This window comes from Ochotona princeps, unplaced genomic scaffold, assembly GCF_030435755.1.
Source record: "Ochotona princeps isolate mOchPri1 unplaced genomic scaffold, mOchPri1.hap1 HAP1_SCAFFOLD_4339, whole genome shotgun sequence".
NCBI lineage: Eukaryota > Metazoa > Chordata > Mammalia > Lagomorpha > Ochotonidae > Ochotona > Ochotona princeps.
Window position 1 is genome coordinate 14,632 of NW_026697865.1, and position 12,995 is coordinate 27,626.

At 44.7% G+C, this 12,995-nt stretch overlaps 1 protein-coding gene across 1 annotated transcript; it reads right to left on the reverse strand.

Annotated features, from left to right (window-relative positions):
- Positions 1 to 250: 250 nt before the first annotated feature.
- LOC131479059 (trichohyalin-like) lies at positions 251 to 11,859 on the reverse strand. Its single transcript, XM_058659678.1, has 8 exons — positions 11,470 to 11,859; positions 8,433 to 8,693; positions 5,469 to 5,588; positions 4,260 to 4,319; positions 2,149 to 4,178; positions 1,015 to 1,241; positions 753 to 862; positions 251 to 310 (listed from the first exon to the last, which is right to left on the reverse strand). The coding sequence occupies exons 1-8, from the start codon at positions 11,857 to 11,859 to the stop codon at positions 251 to 253; spliced, it is 3,258 nt and encodes a 1,085-aa protein (XP_058515661.1).
- Positions 11,860 to 12,995: the final 1,136 nt, after the last annotated feature.

A 12,995-nucleotide genomic window follows, 5' to 3' on the forward strand; every position in this document is an offset into this window, starting at 1 on the left:
TATTAGTGAAATCAGCAGTATAAGTCGTTGTAGCAGTAGTAGTAGTATTATTGTTCACTGTGGCAACTGTACTATTAGTAGTGGTATTAGTAATAGTACTCGTAATACTAGTAGTAGCAGTAGTCGTACGAGTAGTAGTAGTAGTAGGAGCTGTACTAGTAGTAGCTGATGTACTATACGTGTAGTGATAGTTAGCGTACTACTACTACTACTATTAGTAGTAGTAGTGATAGTTAGCGTACTACTACGACTAATAGTAGTAGTAGTAGCACTCGCGGGTGTAGTAGTAATAGTAGTAGTAGTAGTGTACCTGTACGGAAGAGGGCTCCACGTATAGCTGCTGCAGCAAGAGCGAATGGTGACGATTTGAAAAAAACGTTTCTACTGATAGATTCGTTGTTGCCTCCAGTTGCACTGTTACCTACATGAGCATCTTCTTCTTGTTCAGTGGGGGCTGCTTCTATTACTGTTGTTCCTATTCCCTTATTCGCAACCGCCTGCTGCTGCTCTTGCTGTTGCTGCTGCTCTTGCTGCTGCTGCTGCTCTTGCTGCTGCTCTTGCTGTTGCTGCTGCTCTTGCTGTTGCTGCTGCTGTTGCTGCTGCTGCTGCTGCTCTTGCTGCTGCTGCTGCTCTTGCTGCTGCTGCTGCTCTTGCTGCTGCTGCGTGGAGCTACTAGTGACAGGGAGGAGGTCGTCTGCTGGCAGGCTTGCACTGCTTTTAAGACTATTCCTACGACTAGTAGTTGAACTGGCGTGTCCTTTTCGCTTCCCCTTTTCTTTTATATTCTTCTCGTTCTCCATAAGAAGAGATGTACTCGAAGATATATCCACATCTTCTCTAATACCCTCTGCTGCGAGGGACGCTGATGATGATGATGATGATGATGATAGTATTGACGGTGTTTCTGAACTAATAGGAGTCTCACGTACACTCTCTCCTCCTCCTCCTGCTGCTGCTCCTCCTCCTCCTCTGCCCGTCTCCCTCTCCCTCTTCCTCCTCCTCCACCACCACCACCTCGTCCTCCACCGTAGTGTTGCTGCTGCTGTTGCTGCTGCTGCTGTTGCGGCAGTGGTGTTGGTGGTTGTCTGTCTTGCGAGTGCTTCGATGAGCCTTCTTGCTGACTCCTCAATGTGCGATCTGCGTCAGCATGCAGCAGCTTTTCTCCTTCTTCTTCTCCTTCTCCTCCTCCTTTACGGCCTTTGCTGCCTGCATGTCCAGCTACTGTATCGTGTTGTGTTTTCCTAGAACCAGCACCAGCTTCTGAAATACTTTCAGCAGCGCTCCCACCGACCCCCAAGTAAGAGGAAGAAGGAAAAGAAGAAGCAGACAAAGAAGAAGACGCTTGAGCGACAGCAGTGGAGTCTTTCTCTCCTACACGTTTACTTGTACAAACATCACTATCAATAGCACCAACTGGACGTACTGCACTATGAACAACTGCTGCTACTGCTGCTATTGCTCCTCCTCCTCCTTCTTCTGCTCTCGTTGTTGCTGCTGGTGTCCCTGCTGCCGCTGCTGCCTGTGCTTCTCCAGTAACAGTAGTACGTGGTGCTGCTACTGGTGTGACTACTTGTGCTGCTGGTGACGATGGTAGTAGCGGTAGTGCTGGTGGTGGTGCGAGTGGTACTACTGTTCTACTCTTGACTACTCCTGCTGCCACTGTTTCTGCGGTCAATGCTGTTGGTGTCTCTGCTGCTCCTGCTGCTGCCTGGGGAGACTCCTCACAACGGCGTGTTGTGGTTGCGGTCTTGTCGGGTGCTTCGACTTCGGCAGCTGTTGATGTAGTCCTCCTAATACTCTCACAAACGCTCGGTTTTTTTTTTTTCTCTTCCAATACCACCATCCTCCGTAATGCCCTTCTCCATCCCTGCACTAGTCACATCTGTCTCTGCCTTTGCAGCCTCAGCTTCCCCACGACTACCAACAGCTCTCACAGGTGCGCTACTACTACTACTAGCACTTGGAAGTAGTGTATTATTTATATTGTGCGAGTAAGCGTTTGCTCCTTCCTTCTCCTGCACTACTATCGTCCCTCTTTCTTCCTCTTCACAGGCATCTGCAAATTTTGCCTCAACATGCTCTATATGCTCACTTTCACCCGCACGCTGCTGCTGCTCCTCTTCCTCCTCCTTCACCTGCTGGTTTTGCTGCTGCTGCTGCTGTTGGTCGCCGTCGTCGTTGTCGCGGTCGTCGTCTCCTTGTGAGATCAGCTGTTTGGTACGATGGTGACGCTGAGTCAGCTGTTGCTGCAGCTCCTCAGCTTTCAGGTGTGCTGCTCTTAGGAGGAGGGCCTGCTGTTTCAACTCTGTTTGTTGCTGCTGTATGATATCCTCAGCGACTTTACGACGTTTCTCTTCCTCTTTCAAAAGAAGATCCTGTTTTTTTTCCAGGTCCTGTGTCTCTTTCAGTTGCATCTGCATTTCATGCAGCTGCTGCGCCTGACAGTTGACTATCAACTGGAGATCTATAAGGACCGGTTGCTCTTTCGCCCATCGCAACTGAAGTTTCGAATTTTCACGTTGAAGCTCCTCTAATTGCTTTTCGAGTTCATCTTTACGTTTTTCGACCAAATGTTTACCTTGCTGCAAACTTTCCTGCTCCTCCTGCAGCCTGCAATTGTCCAAAGATAGTCTATTCGTATTCTCCTTGAGGCTATTATACTCCTGCTGCAGCTCATCATGCTGCTGTTTCACTTTTTCGTACTGCTGCTGAAGCTTCCTGTCTTTCTCTTGCACAACAGTATGCTCCTGCTGCAGCTGACTATACTGCTGCTGCAGATCTTGCTCTTTCTCTCGAAATTGCTCATACTCCTGCTGCAACTGGGTACATTGCTGCTGCACTTCACTACGCTGCTGCTGCAGTTCCTCCCTATGCTGCTGCTGGAGCTCCTGAAATTTCTCTTGCAGTTGACTATGCTGCTGCTGCAGTTGACTATGCTGCTGCTGCAGTTGACTATGCTGCTGCTGCAGGTTTTCCTCTTCCTTTTGCAGTCGATTACACTGCTGCTCCTGCTGACTATACTGCTGCTGCAACTCCCCATGCTGCTGCTGCATTTCTTTGTGTATCTCTTGCAGTTGATTGTACTGCTGCTGCAGCTCACTATGCTGCTGCTGCAACTGGGTACATTCACTACGTGCCCGTGCAGCCTCACTGGAGCATCTTTCACGCTCCTTTTGTTCTTGCTGGAATTCTTTCTGTAGTTTCTCGCGCTCCTGTTCGAAAACTTCGTTGAGTTGCTCTTTCTCTCTTTGGTGTTTTTGTAGTTCTGCTGCTAATGCGGCTGTCGCAGCAGCACTTTCAATAGCTCTCTTACTACATTCTGCATCACACCGCATATGGAGACGGTGTGCTTCTCGCTCTAGTTTCTCGATTTCCATACGATCTTCCTGCTTCTTATGTTGCAATTTCTCTGCCTCTTCCTCTTGCTTTGATACTCTCTCTTTCAGTTCACGCGACTCTTTCACGGCTGCCTCCAATTGCTGCTGCCATGCATGCTCCTTCTCTTTGAATTCGTTTGCAAGACGCTCACGGAGACACTTCTCAGCTGCTTCCTTCTCTCTTTTCTGCTGTTCTAATTGTTCATTCAAATCGTCTTCATGCTGTTGCTGCATCTTCTTCATTTCTTGTCGCAGCTGCTGCACCTCTTCTTCTAATGCATGCAGCGTCACAACCCTTTCTTTTCTCTCCTTCTCTTCAGCGTTTTGATGCTGCTGTTCTTGTTCTGACTGCTGTTGCTGTCCTTTCTGCTCCTCTTGCTGTTGCTCCTGCTGCTTCATTAACTCTTCCTCTTTCTGTTGCAGCACGTGTTCATGCAGCAGCGCATTTTCTTTTACTTTTCGCTCTAATTCCTCCCTTGCTTCTTGCTGACTTTTCTGCAACTTTTCTATTTCCCCACGTAGCTTCTCGAGATCCTTTTGCTGCTCTTTTCCAAGCTGCTCCTCCCCTTGCTGCTGCTGCTGCAGTAAAACTCCTTTCCGCCCTTCTCTTTCCTGCTGCTTCTTCTCTTGCTGCTGTTTCTGCTGCTCTTGTTGTTTTAAATGCATATTCCTTCCATTTGCTACTACCTGCACTTCCTGCTCTTTCTCCTTCCCACGTTGTGGCTTCTGCTGTGTATCTACTCCAGGCTCTCGCTCCTGCCGCCGCTCCTCTTGGTGATGGTCTCTGTGGAAGCCTAAAAGCTCTGCAATATGCCGAAAGTATCCCGCCTCCTGCTGCTGCTCCTCCTCCTGCTGCTGCTGCTCCTCCTCCTGCTGCTGCTGCTCCTCCTCCTGCTGCTGCTCCTCCTCCTCCTGCTGCTGCTCCGGCTGCTGCTGCTGCTGCTCTAGTTGCTGCTGCTGCTTCTTGTCCTGCTGAGTATTCTTGCCTCGACCACTTTGTGTTGTTGATGCGGCTGTTTGCTTTGACTGTGATATGTCCTCTGGTTCATAAACTTGACGGAAATTCTGATGTTTCATTTCTTCTTCCATTTCCATCTCCGCAAGCAACTGCGGGGCTGTAAGCACAAATTGCTCGTGATGCCCTGCACGACAGACCTGCTGCATTATCAACGCTACCTGCTCCGGCAGTGTCTTCATACCTTCCCCACCACCATTACTGCTGCTGCTATCACTACCGCTACTACTATCGCCGATATTATTACTACTACTACTGCAGCTGCTGCCATTAATACTACTACTACTGCTGCTACTGCTACTGCTACTACTACTACTGTTGCTGCCATCCTCTTCCATGAAATTCGTGTAGCGGCTTATCTGCACACAACCGCGCACATATATGAACGAATCAAACATATACACTGTGACTGGTATACTGCTGACGCAAAAATATGCATGCGTGCATGCATGCGTATATTTACATGTACATGTGTACTATATATACCTCTTTCATCACCTCTATGTGTATGTATTCTTCGCGAAGTAGTACGCTGGCATTAGATATGAAAGCGCAACCCCAATATACTCTTGGTTGTCTACGTATATCAATAAACACATTTATATAGTTAGATAGAGAGAGACTCTTGGCTGTCCACGTACATCAATACAGATATATGTATATATAGAGAGAGACAGAGGAACAGAGAGGCAGACAGATAATAAGTGTTTGAGAGACAAACACAGAAACAGAGAGGCAGAGACGAACAGACAAACATACAAACAGATATACGCAGACAGACAGACAGATCGACAGGGGCAAACAAGAGCTACCTTGTTGAAGGTGTGCATGCACATCTGCAATACACATATATACATACGTGCTGCAGAAGAAGTAGTTCGCGCTGTTACCAGAGTATCTTCGTATCATACGGCAAGCACATACTTATATATATATATATGTATACGAATACGCATATAAATATTCGTATATATATATATACATGTATGTAGGTCTATATGTATATATGTCTTATGAACATATGTATATGTATCCTACGAATATATGTGTACGTATCCTACGAATATATATCGTACTTGATTTCGTAGCTCCTGATTAGCAGTGTTAAGCTTCGCTAGCTGCAACCCCTGCTCGACAAGACGCTCGTCTCTGTGCTGCAATTGCTCCCGCAGCAAATTCAACTGACGATTTGCTGCCTGCGTCACCAAACAACGAAGAGAATTCATATGTGAACACGTATGTACATATACATATACAGGTACATTTACATATATACATACATATTCACATATAGACATATATATATATGTATACATACACAAAGGAATATACATAAATACGTGTATACATATATACACATAGACATATATACCTATATACACGTATACATATTCATATACACGTATATACATATGCATACATACTCATATACAAAAACACACATACATACACATATACATTAATATACATATATACATAAATATACATATATACGTATATATATATATATACACATATATACAGATATACCTATATGCATATTATACATATACATATATACATATATACTTATACATATATACATACATATATACATATATACCTATAAACACATATACATATGCATACATACATATATATATATATATATATATACATATATATATACATATATACATATACACATAAATACATATATACCTATATACACATGTACATATGCAAATATACATATATACATACACATTCAAACATGTATATACATACATACATACATACATACATACATACATATATATACATAAACAGGTATACGTATACAAATACACATATACACAAACACATACATACATCATGCTACATCAAGCGAGAAGAAGTAATATATATATTTATATATATATACCTATATACATATATGTACGCAAGAAAATATGTATGCGTATGTATATATGTATGCACCGTGAAAAAAGAGAGTGCCACATATATTTACAGTAAGACAGCAACAGCGCAACATGCAGAGCCACAGCAATACCAGCAGCCAAGTATGTGGAGCCTCAGCAACAGTAACAGGACCACCACCACCACCACTACACACGGCCCAGCAGCAAAAGCAGCAGCGAAAGCATATTGGGGATTTCACAGGCAGGAACAGCAGCAGCGTGTGAAGCCACAGCAACACTACTACCACCACCATCACTACCACCACCACCACTATATCACTATGCAAGACTCCAGCAGCAACAGCAGCAACCGCGTGGAAACTGCAGCAACAGCAGCAGCAGTGAGACTGTGCGTAATCCCAGTAACACCAGCAGCAATAGTAAAAATAGAGGGAACCTCACTAGCAGCAATACAGGCAGTATGCACAACGCGAGAAAAACTATACCAGTACTGCATGCATACACATCACACTTCCCAGCAAGGACACACACACACACACACAAATACATACGTGCAATACAAACATACACATACACGCACATACACATCTCCAACACACACACACAAACACACACACACACACACGCAAACACACGCACATACACATATACACATATACAACTGGTACTCCTTAGTTTCGACATAGATCTCTTTTCTGTTGCCAGTGCTGTTACTCTTGCATGTAGTTCTTCTTTTGTTTCTGGGATTACAGTAATTTTAAGAGTACAACGGAACTATTACTGCTGCTTTGATGATATCGTTGCTATTACCATGGCATTTGTAACAAAGAAAACCACAAGAGCTACTGCTGCTGCTTCTCCTCCTCCTGCAAATGAAAAAAAGTATGGAGCTACTCTTGATAATAGCAAGGGGTACTACTAGGAGTAATGGTGGTAGTGGTAGTAGTAGTAGTAGTAGTAGTATTAGCAGCGGCAGTAGTAGTTGTAGTGGTATACGTAGTAGCAGTAGCATACGCAGCAGTAGTAAAAGTGGTAATAGTAGTAGTATTAAACGTAGTCGTAGTAGTAGTGGCAGTAGTAGTAGTAGTAGTAGTGGTATTGGTTGTAGTAGTAGTAATAGTAGTCGTTGTATTGTCATTAGTAGTGGTGAGTAGTATTCATTTAGATGAACGATTAGTCTCTCATATATACACACGCACATAATGGTTCGTCCATATATATATACACGGGGGAACAGGAAACGAATAAGAAGAAGAATGAGCTTTCTGATAATACTGCTACGCTACTGTGGATATATCTTTTTGTGTGTTTCTCGCTCTCTCTTTGTTCGCCGAGAAGCGCACAGAGAGACCAGAGAGTCTGACAGTGTGACAGGACATGAAGGGGAAAGTGTTTCGTTTTCATTTTAGAAGCAACAGAAGAGAGAGAAAGAGGAACTCAAAGAGACGCGAGGGAAAAAAAGTGAGGAGCAACTCCATAGAAAGAGTGAAAAAGCAACTCCATAGAAAGAGTGAAAACAAAACGAAGAGAGCGAGGTAGCGGTCGAGAGGTACACCTCGCAGGTAGAAGAAGTGTATTTAAGAGGAAGAAAGAATGTCAACAGAGCTTCAGACATACACACACAGACAGACATAAAGAATGCGCGCGTGAGAAAAGGAGAGAAGCAGAAAGAGAGAGACAGGAATTCAGAAGACATTTATAACAATCAGGGGATGGAAAGGTAGACAGAGAGAGAGAGGTGAAGAGAGAGAGAGGGAGGTAAAGAGAGAGAGAGAGATAAAGAGTGAAAGAGAGAGGACGAGATAGAGAGTGGGATAGAGAGAGAGACAGGTGAAGAGAGAGAAATGGATAGAGGAAGAGAGAGAGGTGAAAAGAGAGAGAGAGAGGTAGAGAAAGAGAGATGGAGAAAGAAAGAAAGACTCAAAAGTCTGTGATTAAACTATGAAGTCTTATGTACATATATATATATATATATGTTGAGAAAGAGAGACAGAAAATTAGTTACAGAGACAATTCGAGAAAGAAGAGGAGAAAAGGTTCCCCATCACAGAGATCGTGATTTGATCTGATGCAAAGTGTGTTTGCCACAGCAGTTAGTAGAAGTAGTAGTACGTCAGCTGTTGGCAGTTTCATTCTTACCGCTACCTGCTGTTCGCTATGTCTTTTGTGCTCTTCGAGTCTGTGACGTTCACCTTCCTTCCGCTGCTGTTCGTGCTGCTGACATCGCAGTTTCATTTCCTCCTCATGCAGTTGCTGCACTTCTCGCAATTCTCTCTCGTGTTTCTCTGCTAATTCCCGCAGTTGCTGTTCTTGCTGTTGCTGCTTCTGCCGCTGCTGTTGTTGCAGACGTATCGAAGCATCCGTCCTCTCCAGCAACTCCTCCTTCTCCGCCAGACTCTCCTACGGATAATACGTATCAGACATACATTTCGCCTCACACAAACACGCATCCTTACATTTACATATACACGAGATTTATCTACGTTCACTTACTAACTAATATATAGAGAGAGATGTATTATTGTCGAAAATACATATACATACCCTTTCAGTTATCTATGTTCACTTACTAACTAATATATAGAGAGAGATGTATTATTGTCGAAAATACATGAACATACACTTTCAGTTATCTATGTTCACTTACTTACTAATATATGTAAATATATTATTGTCGAAAATACATATACATACACTTCCATATGCATATGTAATACGTACTCATATATATATATATATATACATACATACACAATATCATACGTCGAGAATATATGTTCACACTTCCGTATCCATACATTAATACATACTCATATATATATATATATATTTATAATATCCCTTGCGGAAGATACATATATACATATATATATATACTTCCATACATAACACGTACTCATATATATATATATACAGATGTATATGTATTATACGAAATGTGGAAGATATATGAATAACTATATACACCTCCATATACATACATAATACGTACGTATATATATATATATATATATATATATATGTGTACCTTATGTTGAGGGTATATACTGCCGCATACACACATTTCGTATTTACAAATATTCAGTGTCGTAATTATATACAACAACATACATACATCATGCATATATATATATATATATCCTATTTCGGGGATATACACTCCCAATACATTAATCCTACAGACCCATATGAATATACAAATACACCTATATATATACATATATATGCTATGTTGAGAGTATAGAATCCCGCGTAAATATATATATATATATGTATATACATACCTGATGATGAAGGTATACACTCACACACACACACACACACACACACACACACACACACATACACACACGTACGTGGCATGTGGATACATACTTATGTCAGATGTGGCCAATACACACTCTACAACAAATATATATATATATATATATATGTGAATAAGGAATTTTCTATATACATAGAGAGATACATACATGATATCTACGATATGCGCTCCCTTTCTGTCAGAGGAGGTGTATGATTTGAGCCCTTGAAGGTTTTCCTCACTTTTCAATATGGTGACGCTGTGCTGCTGCGTCTTGCTAACGTGTCACACGCAAGCCACACTACTATATCCCGAAAACATTCATGCAATAAACACACCACTCACACACTCACATGTACGTAATACAAATTATTCTACCACACTCGTAGACAATTTATATACTAAAGAACCTGTCCTCACTCATTATGTTTGAGGAGAACGATCCTTACCATAACGACACTACACAGAAGTGTATACGTACACTCACACGTGTTCAACATATGATATACTACCAGTGGACCCCTCTGCTTAGACGTCTGCCGTCTGTTATTTTCTAATTGCTGACCCGCCCCTCAAATATCTGCCACCCCCCTACCGCATGCATGCGCGCTAGCGTGGCTACAGCAAAGAAGAAATACAACTGGAGAATCCCCCTTCATCTGTCATGCCTCCTCGATATTTAGTATATTCTCCTTGCAGCTAGAATGATGCTCCACCAGCTACCACACCATCACACTACTACACACACTGCTACACACGAAAGTATGCTTCTACTGCTGCTTCACACCTCAATACTGCTGCTGTTGCTGTTGCTGCTGCTATTGCTGTTGCTGTTGCTACACACGAAAGTATGCTTCTACTGCTGCTTTCGCTGGGACAGCGGCCTGGTTGCTTTTGTGGTCGTCGTTGTAGTAATAGTAGTACTCGAATTACTCGCACTCTCTCTCCCTGTTTTCTCTCGAACCCACCCCCCTCCCCCTGTGCCTGGACTCAACCACAACACGCAGAAAAAGCAGCAGGCAGAAAAAAGAGAGCACCAATGACAACAATAATAATAGCAGCAGCAGCTGCTGCTGCATTCGTACTCAATACAGAACATACAGCTGCTGCCCTCGTTTATGATGAAAGTTGTACATATATTTATGGAGAGTTGCTGCTGCTTCTACTGTACCCGTCTGCTATCGCCGTCGTCTCACATTTGTCGCTACTACGACTACTGATACTACAGACGCTTTGATAACGCCACACGCTCCTCTTGAAATAAAACCACTACACTTCTACGTACTGCTACTTCACAACACCTCAATACTGCTGCTGTTGCTGCTGCTATTGCTGCTGCTATTGCTGTTGCTGCTGCTATTGCTGTTGCTGCTTGCTGTTGCTGTTGCTGCTGCTATTGCTGTTGCCGCTGCTATTGCTGTTGCTGCTGCTATTGCTGTTGCTGTTGCTGCTGCTATTGCTGTTGCTGTTGCTGCTGCTATTGCTGTTGCTGCTGCTATTGCTGTTGCTAATGCTGCCTGTGTCACTGTCGAGCGGCCTGGCGCAGTAACTGCGTTCCTATTGCGCCGTGGGTTGCACCCGCTGTGCCCTCTTTCACCTGCGACTGTTTCCTGATGCTTTCCTGAGTACAACGTCTCTAAAGGAAGTAACTACAAGGCCACTTCAACTCTGGTGCGAGCTGTCGTAGTCACTAACAGCCGCTGGTTTCCTAGAGCCACACCTACCTGCAAGCAGCAAAGAGCGCCGCATTCTGTGCAGCTGTGGCTTCCCACTGAGATGCAACATAAGCAACGATTTCTCCAGCTGTCCCCGAGAGTATAGTACTTTCCAAAGAACTTGTGTTATTGGCAAGTGTATCTGTGAAGCCCCTACTGCATGCGCTAGGTGCTGCTCGGCTTCAAACTCCGACTCTTCTCTTCCTCGCCTCCTTGCTTGTGGGAAAGTGCCGTCAATAGTATTTTCATCCTCCCAGTCTAGCCGGCGCAACATCTGCTGCGGGTCCTGATGCTGAGCTGCTGCGCCGCCTGTTGTTGCTGCTCCTGGTGGTAGGCCATAGTTCCTTTTGTTATTACTTGTTGTGCCTGCTACACCATCAGAGAGACAGTAGCTGCTTGTCAGTTTTAGCCCCCCCGTTTGCTGTACATTTGCAGCAGCGTATGAGCAGAAGCTTTCCCGATACGTGAGAAAGAATGCTGCGGTTGCTGTGGGTGCTGCGGGTGACGATGCGGTGCGGGTGACGATGCGGATATTGTTGTGGTTCATCTACCATATGTTGCTGCTGTTGCAAGGGAGGCTGCTGTAGAGCATAGGGTTGTTGTAGATCTTGCACGCGCGGAAGATACCCTGCAAAGCGTTCAGATCGTGAAGAGGAGGAGGAAGACGTGGAGGCAACAGCAGCGGCAGCAAGAATTGAGGCATGAGGCAGCAGCTCTGCTGCAGGCCCGCTCGGGCCAATAGCCGAGCAAACGCTGGTGCATAGTGAGACCCACCCTCGTACATCCGTGTGTGCTGTTACTGCCTGATTAACGACGTTTTCCTGTGTAGAAATATATATATACGTGTATGAATATGTGTGTGTTTGTGTGTGTGTATGTGTATGTGTAGGGATGATCACCTGATGCACCAAAGCTCCTAGTTTTTGCGCGGGCACAGGGCGCGATGTGTCCCGGCCCCTTGCTGTAAGGCTGCTGAGATGTGCACGTCCTGGTGCTACTGCTGCTGCTAGTAATATTTCCCGTTGGTACTGCTCCTACTATTGTTGCTGAAATGTTACCGTCGTTACTGCTCCTGCTGTTGCCATCGAATATTGACGCTGCTGGTGTTGTTCGTTGTTGCTGCCAGTATGCTCATGTCTGAGGACCGAACCCTCGTGCTGCTCAGCAAGCGACTCGTGAACCTGAAATTATTTGCGCTGCTTCTCGTGGCGATGTACGTGTACCTGTCTCACACTAGCTAGTGTTCTAGTATGTATTGGAAGCGCTGCGCGAGGGGGTGCCGCAGGCGCTGCAGCCCCTCCTAGCAGCCACGCTGCGCCTGTAGACACAATGGCCGCCACAGAGAGTGCTGTATCTGGGTCCAGGCCCTTTCCTGCTACTTACGAACAAGCGGTCTACCTCCCGAGTGTGCGGTTGCCTGTTGCATCTGCCGCCATGCTTGTTCATTTGTGCATTGTGCCAGCAGATGAAAGAAGGGGGAGAGGGGAATGTGCGCAGCCGGGCGTTCTGCTGTTGCGGAGGGAGCCTCGCAATGTGTGTCCTACGCTGGCAGACAGGGAGAGCTGGGCTTCAAATGGACGTCGTCGGGTGCGGCAAGGGTGCCCCGCGAGCATCAATTTCCGTGGAGCTTAATACCCTTACTGCTGAATTCCGGCAAGTAAGGCTGCGTTGCTGCCTGTGCTG

What these genes read in the sequence shown, in the direction of transcription:
- LOC131479059 (XM_058659678.1), bottom strand. Translation starts at nt 11,859, where the DNA reads ATGAACCACAACAATATCCGCATCGTCACCCGCACCGCATCGTCACCC. An exon ending in ACACTACGGTGGAGGACGAG is followed by an intron (nt 863 to 1,014) that starts GTGGTGGTGGTG and finishes CATCATCATCAG; the next exon opens with CGTCCCTCGCAGCAGAGGGT. An exon ending in AGGGGAAGCGAAAAGGACAC is followed by an intron (nt 311 to 752) that starts GCCAGTTCAACT and finishes TCTTCCGTACAG; the next exon opens with GTACACTACTACTACTACTA.